This window comes from Phacochoerus africanus, chromosome 1 (genome assembly GCF_016906955.1).
Source record: "Phacochoerus africanus isolate WHEZ1 chromosome 1, ROS_Pafr_v1, whole genome shotgun sequence".
Taxonomy (NCBI): domain Eukaryota; kingdom Metazoa; phylum Chordata; class Mammalia; order Artiodactyla; family Suidae; genus Phacochoerus; species Phacochoerus africanus.
Genome location: NC_062544.1, coordinates 114,834,577 through 114,850,852, shown reverse-complemented (window position 1 = coordinate 114,850,852; position 16,276 = coordinate 114,834,577). Strand labels below are relative to the sequence as shown.

At 56.3% G+C, this 16,276-nt stretch overlaps 2 protein-coding genes across 3 annotated transcripts in view; one reads left to right on the top strand and one right to left on the bottom strand.

Annotated features, from left to right (window-relative positions):
- The first annotated feature begins 48 nt into the window (after positions 1–48).
- On the top strand, positions 49–8,967 carry BAP1 (BRCA1 associated protein 1). Of its 2 annotated transcripts, XM_047776157.1 has the most exons (17): positions 49–235; positions 334–363; positions 473–527; positions 1,510–1,642; positions 2,314–2,433; positions 2,744–2,805; positions 2,887–3,029; positions 3,292–3,370; positions 3,845–3,968; positions 4,257–4,404; positions 4,908–5,092; positions 5,522–5,655; positions 6,107–6,585; positions 6,700–6,860; positions 7,133–7,225; positions 7,358–7,430; positions 7,647–8,967. In XM_047776157.1, exons 1-17 carry the CDS (start codon positions 199–201, stop codon positions 7,778–7,780), a joined length of 2,190 nt encoding a protein of 729 aa, XP_047632113.1. In that variant the 5' UTR covers positions 49–198; the 3' UTR covers positions 7,781–8,967. The 2 variants fall into 2 exon arrangements, with proteins under 2 accessions (XP_047632113.1, XP_047632122.1); XM_047776166.1 differs by lacking the exons at positions 49–235; positions 1,510–1,642 and having other exon boundaries at positions 328–363.
- Positions 8,968–9,390: 423 nt separating this feature from the next.
- Positions 9,391–16,276, bottom strand: part of DNAH1 (dynein axonemal heavy chain 1) — a 79,656-nt gene continuing 72,770 nt past the window's right edge. Inside the window, exons 65-77 of the mRNA XM_047776179.1 lie at positions 16,086–16,237; positions 15,234–15,430; positions 14,842–14,986; positions 14,437–14,595; positions 14,221–14,352; positions 12,918–13,088; positions 12,641–12,820; positions 12,395–12,571; positions 11,595–11,765; positions 11,311–11,441; positions 10,642–10,993; positions 10,112–10,346; positions 9,391–9,563 (exon numbers count right to left, since the gene is read on the bottom strand). Coding sequence (XP_047632135.1) covers positions 9,442–9,563; positions 10,112–10,346; positions 10,642–10,993; positions 11,311–11,441; positions 11,595–11,765; positions 12,395–12,571; positions 12,641–12,820; positions 12,918–13,088; positions 14,221–14,352; positions 14,437–14,595; positions 14,842–14,986; positions 15,234–15,430; positions 16,086–16,237 — 2,324 coding nt within the window. The 3' untranslated portion in view covers positions 9,391–9,441. The remainder of the gene's footprint in view (positions 9,564–10,111; positions 10,347–10,641; positions 10,994–11,310; positions 11,442–11,594; positions 11,766–12,394; positions 12,572–12,640; positions 12,821–12,917; positions 13,089–14,220; positions 14,353–14,436; positions 14,596–14,841; positions 14,987–15,233; positions 15,431–16,085; positions 16,238–16,276) is intronic.

The following is a 16,276-nucleotide window of genomic DNA, read 5'->3' as shown; positions in this document are numbered from 1 at the left end:
CGCGGAAGACGAGCTCAGAAGCGGGGTGGAGACCGTCGCGCCGTGGTGACGTATGCCGCCGGCGCGGGCGGGTGACGCGGCAGGGCCCGTTGTCTGTGTGGGGGGCTAGGAGCCCCGGGGGCGGCGGGGGGCTCCCGGCGGGGGCGGCAGTGGGTCGGGGGGCCTGGACATGGCGCTGAGGGGCCGCCCCGCGGGAAGATGAATAAGGGCTGGCTGGAGCTGGAGAGCGACCCTGGTGAGGAGGGGACTGGGCAGGCCGGGAGCTGGGGAGGCCGGGTGGGTCCGGGATGCGCCTTTCTGACTACCACCCGCTCTTCTTGTCGCTCCACCCAGGCCTCTTCACCCTCCTGGTGGAAGATTTTGGTAAGAGCCTCTCCTACCCGCCAGTTCTGGGCTGTGGGGGCCCACTCCTGCGCCCTTGCTCCATAGCCAGGGGCTGCCCTTCCCGACTTATTTTCTTCCCTGATCGCAGGTGTCAAAGGGGTGCAGGTGGAGGAGATCTATGACCTTCAGAGCAAATGCCAGGGGTGAGTGGCTTGGCGCCAGGGCCGCCCCTTACACCCCAAGGGCTAGGGAGGGGCCCGGGAGAGAGTGCGCCTCAAGGAAGGGAGTACCAGTAGCCCCAGTTTGTAAAATCTCATATAAGGAAGCATCCCTCCTCTTTGGGTGTCCTCCTGATGAAGCCAGTACTGCATTTTTGTTTCCCCCAGTTTTCCCTCAGTACTTCCCTTTGGATGGTAGCCTCTTTCCCCCAGTTCAATTCCTAACGTCTTTTGGAATAAATTTAGTTGCTCTTTTGACTTTCCTGCCAGAAACCCCACTCGCTTGACCTAGGTCATATGTTGCCTTTTTGTGCAGCTGTAATTTATTACTGCTTTAATGTGCTCGTGTGCCAGTGGTTTTAATCCCCACATAGGGGTCTCGTCTAGATTGGCTGGTGTGTGACATCTGACAAGGCATCTTTCTGGGTGACCATCTTCAGGGTCTTGTCTTGGTGGTTCTGTAGAATAGAGGTGTGGAGGAACAGCTACAGTGACTAAACGGAGAAGTCTGCTTTTATTTCGCAGGAAAGAAGGGACTGATACGGGTTTTCATTTACTTCCCTGACAGCACTGGGGCTTGGGCCCTGGGCTTCACAAGTGTGAATCAGTGTTTAAATTCCTCATCACATTTTTTTGTTCTAGCCTTACCATCTGTTGCCGCCTGGTCCTGGGCCATTGGTTCCAGTTTTTCTTTTCTTATCCCAGAACTGTATACTTTATAAGGATACTGGATGGACTCCTGGAGCACCACAGCCAGAAGCTGATACTTGACTGCCTCCAGTGGGCTTCTGGGGAGTGAGGGCTCAGAGCCACTTTTGGCATTGCTGGGAAGAAGCCAAGGGAGAGATGGGATCACAAGACAGGCACCTGAGTAGTAATGTGGTGCAAAGGAATAGGGAAGAGGAAAGGGGGTACAGATTGCCTTCCACCATTTGACTGGTCTAGCTCTATGCCTTACTTTCCCCAGCCCTGTGTATGGATTCATCTTCCTGTTCAAATGGATCGAAGAACGCCGATCCCGTCGCAAGGTCTCTACCTTGGTGGATGATACATCTGTGATTGATGATGATATTGTGAATAACATGTTCTTTGCCCACCAGGTCTGCTGGGCTCTGTGTTCTTTCTGGAGGGTGGGGTGCTATCATTTTCTTCACTTGGAAGGTGGGGGAAGGCAGAAGGAGGAGATAGGCAGACACCATAGGTGGTGGTTACAGAAGTCCCTTGGTAGAAGGAACTGAGCTCTTATTCATAAAAAATGGGGGGCCTCGGGAGTTCCCTTTGTGGAACATTGGAAATGAATCTGACTGGTATCCGTGAGGATGAGGGTTTGATTCCTGGCCTCGCTCAGTGGGTTGGGGGTCCAGTGTTTCCGTGAGCTGTGACGTAGGTTGCAGATGTGGCTCAGATCCCACGTTGCTGTGGCTGTGGTGTAGGCCAGAAGCTGTAGCTTCAATTCGACCCCTAGCCTGGGAACTTGTATATGCCGTGGGTATGGCCCAAAAAAGCAAAAAAACAAAACAACAACAACAACAAAAAAAACGGGGGTGGGGGTCGGGGGAGCCTTTTTAGGACAGGGTGGTGTCTGAGTCCATTCTCCATGTCCCCTGACAACTGATGGGTAATTAGGTGAATGAACAAATACTGGGTAAAGATGAGGGGAGTTGGTGAGGATTGTCCAGATATGGCTGTCCCTCTCTGGGTCCCCATTTCTGATGAGTATGGGTTTGGGATGAGGGATGCTGTGTATGGGTGACTGTTCCTTGTTTCACAGCTGATCCCCAACTCTTGTGCCACTCATGCCCTGCTGAGTGTGCTCCTGAACTGCAGCAGTGTGGACCTGGGGCCTACCCTGAGTCGCATGAAGGACTTCACCAAAGGCTTCAGCCCTGAGGTAGGCTGCAGTGCCTTAATCCTCCTTCATAGCTGGCTAGGTAGAGCCACTGGTAATGTTACCACATAGCGCTTTGCACTGTGAGGCTTTTCCCTTTTCAGACCATATTTATGTTACATTTGACTGGTGAATTAGTCATGTAAAGCAGTTTTTTTTAAGGCCCATCTTTTGGGGGCTCCAGAGTCAGGAGAGTCCACCTGTGTTTCTTCAAGTTCTTGGAATGCCTCTAGGCCTGCTCTCCTGAGCTCTGTTTCCCACCCAAGACCTACCTAGAAGTTGCTCTGATGTGATCTTATTTTCTTCCTTCCAGAGCAAAGGATATGCAATTGGCAATGCTCCGGAGCTGGCCAAGGCACATAATAGCCATGCCAGGTGTGTGGGAACTTGGGAGCTGATGGGGTGGGGGTGAGGAAGAGTTGTCCCATTCTGGGCACTGACTGTGTCCTTTCCCAGGCCCGAGCCACGCCACCTCCCTGAGAAGCAGAATGGCCTTAGTGCAGTGCGGACCATGGAGGCATTCCACTTTGTCAGCTATGTGCCTATCACAGGCCGGCTTTTTGAGCTCGATGGGCTGAAGGTCTACCCCATTGACCATGGTAGGCAGCCTGAGTTGGGGGCCTATTGGGTTTTTCTGCTCACCTCCTAAGGAGTTGGGGTTCAGGGTCCTCAGGTACTTGGGACCCAGTGGCAGGGGGTGGGTCTTGAGAGCATCTGGTTCTGGCTGGATGGCACTGTGCACTGCATTGTCTGATGAGCCCCTGATTCTCTGGCTCAACTGCTCTCCATCCTCTTTCCCTCTCCTGGCCTGCCCAAACTCAGGGCTTCCCACCTTCTGACTCCACATCTTGGTTTCCCCAGGGCCCTGGGGGGAGGATGAGGAATGGACAGACAAGGCCCGGCGGGTCATCATGGAGCGTATCGGCCTTGCCACTGCAGGGTAAGAGTCCTGTGCCCCCGCTACCCTTTGGAGCTGTGCCCCTGTTGGGAGGCATGCAGAAGAGGGAACCAAGGCACAGAAAGGCCAGATAGCTTGTGCACGGCCACATGATGAATCTGACAAGATCAGGATTGGATTTTGGGCTCCCAACTTCTTGCCCTGTTTCTCCCTGGGCTGCATGTCTCCTGTTTCAGGATTGGCTGGGGAGGGATGGCCTTGCTGGAACCTCGAGTGGCCCCGGTTTGCTGGCTCACTTCCTGACAGGCCCCTCACATAGCTCATTGGAGGGCACCAGCACAGGTGCCTAGTGCACATGGCCAGCTGCTTTCTGTCTGTTGCAGGGGGTGGGGGTGGGGGGATGGCTGTACCTGTGGCTGCAGGTATGACTTCAGGGAGCCCTGCCAGGATCTCTGCCTTAACCTAATGGTGGGGCCAGGGCAAGAGCTGCTCTCATGGCCATGACTGTGACTGCAGGGAGCCCTACCATGACATCCGCTTCAACCTGATGGCGGTGGTGCCTGACCGCAGGATCAAGTATGAGGCCAGGCTGCATGTGCTGAAGGTGAACCGTCAGACAATACTGGAGTCGCTGCAGCAGGTGGATACCCCTCCTGGTCCCTGTCCAGCCCAGCCACCCTCTCCTTCCCTCCACTGGAGCATCTGTCTCTTATTCTTGTGGATCTGGGCTTCAATTACCCACTCCTATCCTTTGTTCCCTTTGTGGTAAAGGTGGGACTTGGCATGAGGAAGGGGAGAATAGCTTCTTAAACGAGGTTTGACTGTTTTGTTTCCCTTTGGGTGAATGGGTAGAGCCAAGGCTCTCAGCTCTCCAGGGTAGAAGCTAGGGTCTGCCTTCACGCCTCTGCGCCTTGGATTTTGTCTTCAGCTGATTAGGGTAACCCAGCCAGAGCTGATTCAAACCCACAAGTCTCAAGAGTCACAGTTGCCTGAAGAGTCCAAACCAGTCAGCAGCAAGTCCCCGCTTTCGGTGGAAGCAAACAGGGCCTCAGTGGCCTCTGAGGGCACTCACACAGGTACTGGTGGGGGGTTTGGAGCCGCTCGCAGGCCTAAGAGTCATCCCCTCATAGCTCGACATGGGAGACCCAAGCAGAGCAAGTCTTTTTCTGTGGAGGCACCTGGGCAGTCACTCAGAGGCTTCTACAGGAGGCATGAAGCCTGCTGCTTGCAGCTCTCTCCCTATGGAACATGGAGGAAGAGCAGTCCTTCCCTAAAGAAAGGCACCTGTAAAGGGCTGCCATTACTACTGGCCCCCAAGCCTTCTCTCCAATGTATATTCCCTTTCTGCTTTTCTCTAGAGGATTTTTTCTTTTTACTCCTTTTTTTCATCTCTCCTTCTGTCTCACCATGGGCCCATGACTTAGAGCTTTTGCTGACTCCCAACGTATCAGCTGTCTCAGCTGTTCTCTGGAAAGGTAACGGGAGCAGTGCTGTGTCCCAGGACTGGGGAGACCGTCAACAGGACAGCTTTGCTTGAGGGTCAGGCTGAAAGGCCTGCCTGTGCTCCCCGCCTTCTCAGATGGTGTGGAGGAAGTGGCTGGTTCATGCCCACAAGCCCTGACCCACAGCCCTCCCAGCAAACCCAAGCTGATGGTGAAGCCTCCAGGGAGCAGCCTCAATGGGGTTCCCCCCAACCCCACTCCGATTGTCCAGCGGCTGCCAGCCTTTCTGGACAATCACAACTATGCCAAGTCCCCCATGCAGGTAAGCTAGGAGGGTTTCCTCCAGGACTCTTGAGGGGTGGCAACAGGCAGTTTCCTCAGGGGATTCATTGGGGATTACCCTCTATCCAGGCCTAGGTAACCAGGTTCCTTTGTCTGAAATTCAGAAGGTTAGGGGTTTGGGGAGGCAGAGAGAGCTCCTGACTTTAAATTCACGTACACAATTCTGGAGCCAGATGTTTAGGGTGTGGCATTAAGATCAACTCCATGGGTTGGGCTCTACTGGCAAAATAAATGCAGGTGTCTCAGGCACTCTGTGTCATTTCAAAGTGTCACATAGGCAGTAGTATGGATGGGCTCTGGAGCACCTGGACTCAACCTGGGGAGCCATGTTGGCTCTCTGGCTGTGGGTCCCGTGCCCAGCTTGGGCTGACTGGCCGCTGCTCATGGCTGCCCTGGGTCTCTGCTCCAGGAGGAGGAAGACCTGGCAGCAGGCGTGGGCCGCAGCCGAGTTCCAATCCGCCCACCCCAGCAGTATTCAGACGATGAGGATGACTATGAGGATGACGAGGAGGATGACATGCAGAATACCAACTCCGCCATCAGGTCAGCCCTGGCTCTGTAAGGCTGGAGGCTGAGTGCTGCCGATCCTATCTTGAATCTTTCAGCCCTGTGAATACCCTTCAGCAAATAACGCTGAACTGCTGAGTGTGGGGCCTGGGGGAGGCTGACATGAAGGGGCTGACTCTGGGTCCCACGAAGATTTTGGAGGGCTTGGGGGAAGGCAGACATCAAAGCATGTCTTGTTGGGAGATGGCCTTGAAAGATGAAGCAGGGATGGAGGAGATGGGGTAGGGGTATCTTTTAGAAGGCCAGAGGGAGGCAGCTGGAGTAGAGGAGCTGACCTTTGAGGATCCCTGGCTGCAGCTATCTGAGCTCAGGGTGCCGGAACTGCAAGGTCAGTCCCTGGAGGCCAGGATGTGTTAGGTCATTCTGGACACGGCTCGGTGTGGTCATCTGGACCATTCCCTGGCTCACCTCTCCTTGGGCCCCACAGGTATAAGCGAAAGGGTCCAGGGAAGCCAGGGCCATTGAGTGGCTCTGGAGATGGGCAGCTCTCCGTGCTGCAGCCCAACACCATCAACGTCTTAGCTGAGAAGCTCAAAGAATCTCAGAAAGACCTGTCCATTCCTCTGTCCATCAAGACGAGCAGCGGGGCTGGGAGTCCGGCTGTGGCAGTGCCCACACACTCGCAGCCCTCACCCACCCCCAGCAATGAGAGCACAGACACAGCCTCTGAGATTGGCAGTGCTTTCAATTCACCACTGCGCTCGCCCATCCGCTCGGCCAACCCCACGCGGCCGTCTAGCCCCGTCACCTCCCACATCTCCAAGGTGCTGTTTGGAGAGGACGACAGCTTGCTGCGTGTTGACTGCATACGCTACAATCGCGCTGTACGTGACCTGGGTCCTGTTATAAGCACGGGCCTGCTGCACCTGGCTGAGGATGGCGTGCTGAGTCCCCTAGCACTGACAGGTGGGCCTTGGGCCAGCTCACTGGCCTCTTGATGGCATGCTAAGGAGGGTGGTGGCCAAGTGACCACCAAGTGTCCTGTGCTCTGATGGGTCTTCTCATGACTTCTCTTCCCAGAGAGTGGGAAGGGTTCCTCCCCTTCTGTCAGACTGAGCCAAAGCAGCCATGGGTCTGGCAGCCCGGAGGAGAAGGACGTGGTAGAAGCTATGGATGGCAGAGAGAAGCCTGGGTTGGTCAGGCCTGGCGAGCCTTTGAGTGGGGAGAAGTATTCACCCAAGGTAAGACCCTCTGTGACCTTCTCTTCTAATCCTGACCAGGGAAGGGCCTAGGACACTGCTGCCCAGGTGCTGGGTTCCTAGTTGGAATTTTGGTGTAAAGGGTAGTGGCTGAATCCAAGTGCCAGTTAGCCTGTCTGGACTGTGTAGTGGCAGGGGGCCTCAGTGGGCTCCAGGGCCTCTGCCTGCTTGTCCTTGTCCCTAGCTGCCTCCTGGAAGGGGGGCTTTGGCGCTGGCCATTCTCCTTCATGGGTGCAACTGCTGGGTCTTGGCAGGAGCTGCTGGCATTGCTGAAGTGTGTGGAAGCTGAGATCGCAAACTATGAGGCCTGCCTCAAGGAAGAAGTGGAGAAGAGGAAGAAGTTCAAGGTGGGCCCTCTCTCCAGGTGCTGGTCCTCCACCTGCCTGTCTTCCCAGAGGTGCAACCTGCTGGGGTCAGCTGGTGGCTGCTCTAGGTAGATGTCTGCAATGTCCTCATGTCCTCCTTCTTCTTTCTCACAGATTGACGACCAGAGAAGGACTCACAACTACGATGAGTTCATCTGCACCTTCATCTCCATGCTGGCTCAGGAAGGTGAGGGGTCTCCCTTCTGCATTTTACCCGGCATGCCTTGCTCAGAGCTATGGCCCTCAGGCCTCTTCTTTCAGGCTTCTCTCAGAGCCTGAGGAGACTGTGGTCTCAGGGAGGGCAGAAGGAGCCTCAGCTCCTGGACTAAGGCTGTGGCCAATGGAGGGAGTAGCTGTTGGGCATCCACCACCCATCTGCTCAAAGGCCTGCGCCTCTCCTCAGGCATGCTGGCCAACCTAGTGGAGCAGAACATCTCAGTGCGGCGGCGCCAGGGCGTCAGCATTGGTCGGCTCCACAAGCAGCGGAAGCCCGACCGGCGGAAACGGTCACGCCCCTACAAAGCCAAGCGCCAGTGAGGACTGCTGGCCCTGACCCTGCCACCTGCTCTTGCCGCGTGGCCCTCACCAGGGCTCCTTCCCTGCCCCAGTCCCCCTCTTCCCAGTATTACCGAATAGTTCCGGTCACAGAGCCCAGACTCTGGGAATGGGAGCCAGGCTGGGATTCTCTGCGTTCAGTGCTCTGGAAGCAGCAGCTGGAGCTGGGGCACAGTGAGGTGCTGCAGCCTCCTCCACAGCTGGCTGTGGAGCGGTAGGACCTGGCCTTTCTGCCTGGGCAGCAGAATACATATATTTTACCTACAGAGACATCTATTTTTCTGGGCTCTAACCCATCTTGCCACCACTGTGTTGCATAGTCAGCTTCCTGACTCTGCATTCTCACCTAACAGGTGTCATCCTGGAGAGCTGGGGTCACTCCTACAGGGTCAAAGCTGGGGGCCTGGTTGGGCAGTGGGCCCTCTGCTCTCGCCCCTGTTGTGATGAGGTCAGGTCTGCTCTTCACTCCTGGGAGAGCTCCAAACTCAGGGACCCGGCTGCTGGGCTAGACTGGGAGTGCGGTGTCCCAGCAGGGTATGAGCAGCCTGTTGTGTGCCCTTGACCTGAGCAGAGAGAAGTGTTTGAGCTGTGTGGTGGCCTGTAAACTTCCTGGTTCCGGCAGGCTTGTCCAGACTGCTCTCTGTGGCAGGCCCTGGGCTCTTTTGTCTTCAGTGTTGTGGCCCTGGCAAGTGGCCTGCCTTGGGCTCCTGGGGTCTATCCCTGGGGCTCAGAGGAGCCCCTTGCCCAGCCCCTCAGTATTACCGTGTCTCCCTCCTCTTTGGGGCAGTAGAGACAGGGGTGCTGGCGGGAAGCTGGCACCACTCAGCTCTCCTTGCTGTGCCAGCTTTCTCAGTCTCTGCAAGGCACTCAGGGTGGGGGACAGCAGGACCAGGACAACCAGTTGGAGCCCCCCATGTTCCCAGGGGGCATGATGCCAAGGGCTAATGGGCCCAGCACTGCCTCTAGAGCTTGGGCCCCAAATGTGGCCTTGTGGCTTCTGTCATGTGGCTTTGAAGGTGATCCAAGCAGGCCCCTTATCTGTACATAGTGACCTGGGGTAGTTGGCGGCTGACAGGCATGGCAGCTGCCTCTCTACGCTAAATGTAACGCAACCCTTCTGGCCCCTGTAAATATTGGATCAATGAATGAATAAAACTCCTAAGAAATGAGCCCACCTGTGCTTGCTGGCCTGTGGTTTATAGGTTAGGCTGTGTCAGGAGTGAGGACCTAATCAGACCTCCTGGGTCCAAGGCCCTGTGTGTGACCAAAAGGCTATGGAATCTCAAGAGTTGTGTGCAAGGTGCACTTTGGGAGGCGAGGGCCATGGGTTTCACCAGAGCTGATGGCTTTGCAACCTGGTGGAGGAGGCAGGGCTGCCTCTAGTCCTGCCTGGTGTGCTGACCCTGGAGAGGCCCTGGGACCCTTGCAGGGCTTATATCTCTCTTCCCTTGTTCCATTTGGACAGGTCCAGTAGGTCAAAGCTGCTATCTCTGCCACTTCTCCCCACTAATCACATTCTCTCGTGAGGCCACTGCAGCCTCCTCACGGTTTCCCTGGCAGAAGGAGCCCGATGTAAGCAGCTAAGGCTCAGCTGGACTGCTCATGAAATCAAACTTTAATGGCCTCAGCTTTTCTGTCTGGGTCTAGTAATCCAGGGCACAGATGAGGGCCACACCACGCTTTATCCAGTGTCGCTGGGGCTGGTCGGTGGGGATTTCCACAGCAATGACGTAGTTAGTAGAGTGGCCTGTGGTTGAGAGTGTTCCTGGAGCAGGCAAGGGGGGGGGGGGGTTAAATTGTCTGCTTCACCTAGTGCAGGACCAGGGTATAAAGAAAGGCAGTAGAATTGGTTGAGTGAGCTTGGGACAAGGAGGGGGACCTGACCCAAGAGGACGCCTGTCTGGCAGGTGTGGCCAAAGCTCAGGTCTGCCCTGGGTTATTGCACTGACAAGGACGGGAGCAGAAGAGTTGATGCCCCTGCTCATTCACTGCTAAAGCCAGCCTGGCCCCACCTCCTTCCAGGCCTCATGAATCTCCACTGGCCAGGGTGGGTTTCCCAGGACCCAAGATAGGTCTGCTGAGGGAGTCAAGAGGATGGTGAGCTCAGGGGCCACCCCCAATGAGCCCAGCCCCTGGGTATCACCCTGCCTGTTGCTGGCCCAGCTCTGGCCTGGCCTGGTCAGATCTCAGGAGTGCTGACTGACCTCCATTAGCCAGCCCATTCAGCTAGCCTGGGTTGGCCTAAGTTGGCCTGAGCTGGCTTGACCCTGGGCCCCCACCTGTGGTGTAGGCGTCCTTCCCCAGGCCCCATACCAGCACGGGTCAGCGTCTTGTAGATGGGGCAGAGGTAGAAGTCCTGGTCCTGGGCCTTGCGGTTGGGCGTTGGCAGGAGCCAGATAACAGCCATCTCTGTATATAGCTCCTTGGGCCGAGACTCAGCCAGCTGGAAGGCCAGAGGGTCCCATCGGGCACCTTCCAGGAAGAGTCCATGGATGAAGCACCCCTCTTTGGGCCTTGTCTTGATCTCTGACACTGATGGGCGCATCACCTGTGGTGGGCACACAGATGCCCCGCACATATAACCACCCAGAATCTGAGTTAGGATTTGGGTCAGGAGGCAACAGACTTGCCTCCTGCCACCAGCCGTTTTAGCTGGTAGCCTACAGTCTGCACCCTGCTCCTAGGGAATTCCCTGGGATTTATCTTTTCTGGCCCGGGTCTTTCTATCCCACAACTCCTGCTCAGGATTCCCAGGTTCTGCCAGCCAGCTGTGGCCTCAGTACCCCTCCTGCCTGGGCCACACCCCAGCCTGTCACCTGACCTGGCCCTGGCTATGTCCAGACCTTGAAATCGAAGGAGATGGTGTCAATGGAGATGACAGACTTGCGGGCATAGTTTTGCAGAGTGCCTGTCAGAAAAGCCTGGGGGAAGAAGAAGCCGCTGATCCAGAAAACAGCAGGGATACCCCCCTGGATCCAGGCCTGCAGGAAGTCCAGGCGCTGTAGCAGGTCCATGACCCATGAGGACAGTGGTTTGAGCGATGGGTAGGCCTTGGCATTCCAGAGCTCAGGCACAGTGTTGTTGTACAGGCTGGCAGACATCAGCTCTAGCTGCGAGGACATAACCACCAGCCCCTTGAGTGCCTTGAGCAGGTCTCTCAGTGTCTGTGTGACCACTTGCAGCAGCCGATTGTACCTGTGGAGTCAGTGGCAAGGAGGAAGGCAGTGGTCTGGGCTGTGTGGCCGTATCCACACTCCCCAGTTGTAGGCCATAGACAGAAAAATGATAGCAGGACATAAGGGCTAGAGCATAGAGCTGGGTGGAGTACCAGTGACCTTAGGTTGCTTAATCTTTTGGGGCCTTGGTTTACTCCTCTGTAAAACGGGAATAATAAAAATGTGGTTGAGTTAAAGGATGGGTTTATAGCACTTGGTGTGGCTGGCACTTGGCCCATGGTAGCTCTTGCTGTGACTTCTCTATGGCCTGGGGGCCCGCTGACTTGAGGGGATTACCGAATGACCTCCTGAACTAGCACCGTGTTCATTGACTCCTCATACAGCACAGGGTACTTGGTCATCACCAACTGCAAGTTGATGGGCTCAGGCACTTTGAGCAGAACGTTCTGGGCTATATCCTCCACTATCTGTGGGGGCAAAGGGACACATCAGGGCTGGTCCCCCTGAACCCATGCAGGATTCTACATTCACACAGTTTCTTCCCACAGGGGAGCAGGCGGGATGGTGGATAGGAAACTGGCCCTCCCAACTGCTGGGCTCCTTCTCCTGCTGCCACTGACCTCTTCCCGGCTCTGGCCTCCTGCAGAAGATGATTTGGGTTGCAGCTGGACGATGGTGCCAAGCAGGGTGTAGGTCTCATTCTGGGCGAAGGTGATATTGGCATTGTCATGCAGGCCAAAGATCTCAGGCATGTCGTTGAGTGGCAGGCTCTTGATGTAGGTGAGGTAGCCCTGGGGGAATAGGAGGGCCTGGACTGAAGCCCCTGCCCTGCTCTTCCCACAGCCTGTGGAGTGGCCCTCCAACTGAGCACATCTCCTCCTCATCACCCCTGGTTGCAACCTTTACACATCTTCCTCTTACCCTTGGGATGCCATGGCCTCTGCTCCCTCCTAGCCCACTTCTCCCTGTCACCCAGCTCCCTGCTTCTTCATTCTGCTGCTCAAACCTGTCACAGCCCCTCCTATCATGAGCCCTTTACACTGCTGATCTGTACTCTGGGGTGCCCTACACAGCCCCTGCCTGTTCCTCACACATCTCAGCTGAAGCATCATTTCCTTAGGGAGCTCTCCCTCACTGTGATCTGGACTGGTTACCACCTCACTGCCTGGCAGTCTCAGAGGAGCTGCACCACCTCACAGAATAAGTACTCTTCAGGCAGGGGCTGAGAGGCTGGAGTTCTCCCCACTCCCCTGCCCCCCCACAGAACCTGAGCTCCAGGGCCATCTTTGTGGGATGGATCGACCAATGAACAGGAGCTACTGGTGGGCAGGAACCACACCTCCTAGCACCCAGATGTTCACAGCACCCCAGGACCCCAGCCTGGCAGGCTGACTGGGGCATGGCCGCAGTGTGTACTCACGTTGAGGTCGTAGGTGGGGTGGATCTGGTGGTAGATGCCCGAGGCGCTGTAGCTGTGCTCTGGTAAGAGCACGGTAGGGCTGTAGAAGTCTTCCAGGATGTTCATGATGCAGCGGCGGTCCCAGTCATCAGTAACGCGGCCTCCATAGTTGATCTCCCCTGCTGTGTACTTGAGGACCTACAGAGGGGGTGGGTGAGGCCCCCTGCAACAGCCCAGCTCCCCACCCCCAGCTGGTCCCCAGCCCACCTTGTAGGGGATGTGGTCATACTCATCTAGGAACATCTTGAGCTGGCTGATGCAGATGCGCAGGTCCCCGTCTGTGAACTCGTAGGGGATATTGAAGCCCAGCGGCCCAAACTTACGACGTTCCAGGGCATTCCCATGGAACAAACACAGAGATAGAAGCAGGGACTTGAACTCCATCACCTGCAGGAAGTGGAGGGTTGGGGAGAAGGGGAACACATGAGGGGTGGAGATGGAGGTAGGACAGGTAAGGGTGGGGCATATGCCAAGTGTGTCTCACTTTGTGACAAGAGTTGAGGAAGTCATCACTCAGGTTGCTGTAGGACTTGAGCAGGTTGGCCTTGACCCCTCGCGGTGGCTCAATGGTCATCTTGGAGCCATTCTGCAGGATGGACACTGGGAACTTGTTGCTGGGTAAGCTGGTGAGCCACAGGCGGAAGTCCCGGTGCACCTGGTGGCCACGCCCCACATGAGCACTGAGACCCAGGGGCTCTGCCCCAATGCCAGGCTCCTTTTGACCCAAGGACCCTGGCCCACCCTCAGCCTGACTCCATCCCTGGATTGGGCCAGGCTAGGCTACACCACACTTAGCCACTGGTTAAGAATATGGGCTTCTGGAGTTCCCGTCGTGGCGCAGTGGTTAATAAATCCAACTAGGAACCATGAGGTTGCGGTTTCGATCCCTGGCCTTGCTCAGTGGATTAAAGATCTGGCGTTGCCGTGAGCTGTGTATAGGCTGCAGACACGGCTCAGATTCCGCGTTGCTGTGGCTCTGGTGTAGGCCAGCGGCTACAGCTCCGATTCAACCCCTAGCCTGAGAACCTCCATATGCCATAGAAGCGGCCCAAGAAATGGCAAAAAGACAAAAAAAAAAAAAAATATGGGCTTCAGAGTTCCCATCGTGGCTCAGTGGAAATGAATCTGACTAGCGTCCATGAGGACTCAGGTTCAATCCCAGCCTTGCTCAGTGGGTTGAGGATCTGGCATTGCTGTGAGCTGTGGTATAGGTCACAGATGCAGCTCGGATCCTGTGTTGCTGTGGCTGTGGTGTAGGCCAGCAGCTACAGCTCTGATTCAACCCCTAGCCTGGGAACCTCCATATGCCATGGGTGTGGCCCTAAAAAGACTAAACAAAACAAAACAACATGGGCTTTGCAGAGTTCCTGTTGTGGCTCAGCGGGTTAAGGACCCAGTGTTATCTTTGTGAGAATTGGGGTTTGATCCCTGGCTTCACTCAGTGGGTTAAGGATCCAGCATTGTTGCAGCTGTGACAGATGGCAGCTGCAGTTCCATATTGACCCCTGTAACTTCATGTGCTGCAGGTCCAGCCACAAAAAGAAAAAAGAATACGGGCTTCAGCAAGTCCCAGAGTCACCAGTTTGTGCTGGGTGGCCTTGGGAAAGGGTCACTGGTAACAATAACTTGGAGAACCACTGGGAAGATGAATCTAGTCGATGCATGTTTTATATATATCACTTTCTGAGCACCCTCTGTGTGCCTGGGGCTGGGCTGAGTGCTCTGTGGGACCATCTCATTTAGCCTCATCAGTCCTGGATGGATGTGCTGGTATGCCCTTGGCGCACCTTATCGGGGTTGATGTGCTCGATGAGGCGCTCCAGGGCTGGCATCCAGCTGGGTGCCAGGTGGCAGTTCTGGAAGAAGACCCACTTGCCTCTCTCTATAGAGCTGCGCATCATGGCTTCCGCCCGAGGACCCTGTGGGGGCGGGAGCACGGAGTGATGGGGGACCAGCTGGCCCACCCTGCCAGCTCCCTCCTCCCACCCCTACCCTGCCTTTACCTGGCCCTGGCCCAGGGAGATGGCAGAGAGCTTCTTGGAAAACTTCATCTCTTCAGCAAACTTGTAGAGGTCAGCAGCGGGGTCGGTGCCAGGAGACAGCACGAAGATGAGGGGTGTGGTGGAGTTGGAGTCTTTGAATACCACCGACAGGTTAGCTGTCTGCAGGGCAGGAGAGATGCTAGGGCCACCTAGAGCTTCTCGTCAGGGGCAGGGGATCAGGGCAAAGGAGGGGGATCCTGGGAGCCACAGAGAGGCTTCCTGGTGGGGACTGGAATCTCCCAGAGTGTTTTGGGGGTGGCTAGGGGTCCTGGCTTGACCAAGGCTGCAGAGTGGTCCATCCAGGTGCAGCCAGGATCCTGGGACTCAGGGTGAGGATTAGCCCAGGCGCTGGCTGACAGCACTTACTTGGGGCTCAATGAAGCGTGGCTCCAGGTTGGTGGCCACAAAGTCCTGCATGGCATTGGTAACCTTGTCCCCACGGAGGCAGCGGAGGACCAGCAGCTTCTGGAACTGGTCCAGGTACTGGTCCCAGATGCCAGGCAAGGGCTCCCTGCAACAGTGCCCATGTCCCCCTGAGAGCTGCCCTGTGGGAGGGCACTGGCCACAGGGCCTCTGCTGGCTGGACAGCAGGGAAGAGTGAGGAGTCCAGAGGTACATGGCCAGGGGCACGAAAGAAATGTAGCCACAGCTACAGGGCAACCCTAGGTGGCCCCTCAGAGAAGGCTCCAGGGCAGGCCTATCCCTGGGTCTCACCCCCTCGATGCGCCCACCCTGCTGGGCCCTGGGCCCCAGCTCACCGGTGGGGCTCAGGGCTGTCAAATATGGCCCGGAATTCTGACAGGTGCTTCACGAAGTCAAGGGCGAAGGAGGAGAAGGCCGGCAGGTTGGAGAGCGCCAGGATATCCCGCCAGGCCCGGTCTGACAGCCAGTCCAGGGCAGGGTTCTCACTCATGACCGGGACAGAGCCACCAGACAGGAGGTAGCGCCACTCACTCTGGCAAGGCACAGGGGAGGCTGGCACCCAGGCCCTGAGGCCTGCCTACAGCGCTCCACCCAGCACTGCCTCTCCTACCATCCTTAGCCAGAGGAATGGCATACCCCTGTGGGTGGGAGTTGGACAGGTCTGGGTTAGTATTACATCTTCACCTTTTCCTGGCTGTGTGACCTCAGGCAAAGGATTTGACCTCTCTGGGCCTCTGGTTCCTCATGCAGAAAGTAGGAAGAATCAAAATTCTGCTTCTCAGGGGTTTCATGGAGGTAGGTAAGAGGGTAGCCGTGAACCCAGTGCCGTGCACACAGTGGGGCTCAAGCAGTGGTGGCTGTCACTATCTGGGCAGTGCTTTCCAAAGCACCACAAAACACCTGGGCTCATGAGACCACGAGCTGGGAGGCTCAGGACCATCTCTGCACTCACTAGCACACAAGGCTCTAAGAAGGCCTGTGCAGAGGACCTGTGGGGCTACAGTGAAGCCAGGGCCTTCTGGCTGTTTTTAAGCAAGGTACTAGGTTTCCCGAGGCCTCTGCCCCTCTGCTCTTGCTGTGTCCTAAAGCCTGGCCTTCCCTTTCCTTCTACCCTGTATTCCTGGCAACAGACAACTCCTCAGGCAGTCTGTCCTGGGTGGCTTTGCAGCCGCCGCTGCATCACACACCTGGTTGATCTTGCCCTCGTTCATCATGATGCGAGCACACAGCAGGAAGGCGAACATCAGCTTGTGCTTCTCAAAGAGGCTGCGGCAGACGTTGCTGTAGAGGTTGTAGGTCAGGTAGCGATTGATATTGGTGATGCGCTTCTTCAGGTTGTCTGTGGGCAGAGGGATGATGGCAGTGCAGGGGAAAGGGA

Coding starts and splice junctions, on each gene's coding strand:
- BAP1 (XM_047776157.1), top strand. CDS start 199: ATGAATAAGGGCTGGCTGGAGCTGGAGAGCGACCCTG. Junction 364..472: donor CCTCCTGGTGGAAGATTTTG/GTAAGAGCCTCT, acceptor CCCTGATCGCAG/GTGTCAAAGGGGTGCAGGTG. Junction 7,226..7,357: donor AGAAGAGGAAGAAGTTCAAG/GTGGGCCCTCTC, acceptor TCTTTCTCACAG/ATTGACGACCAGAGAAGGAC.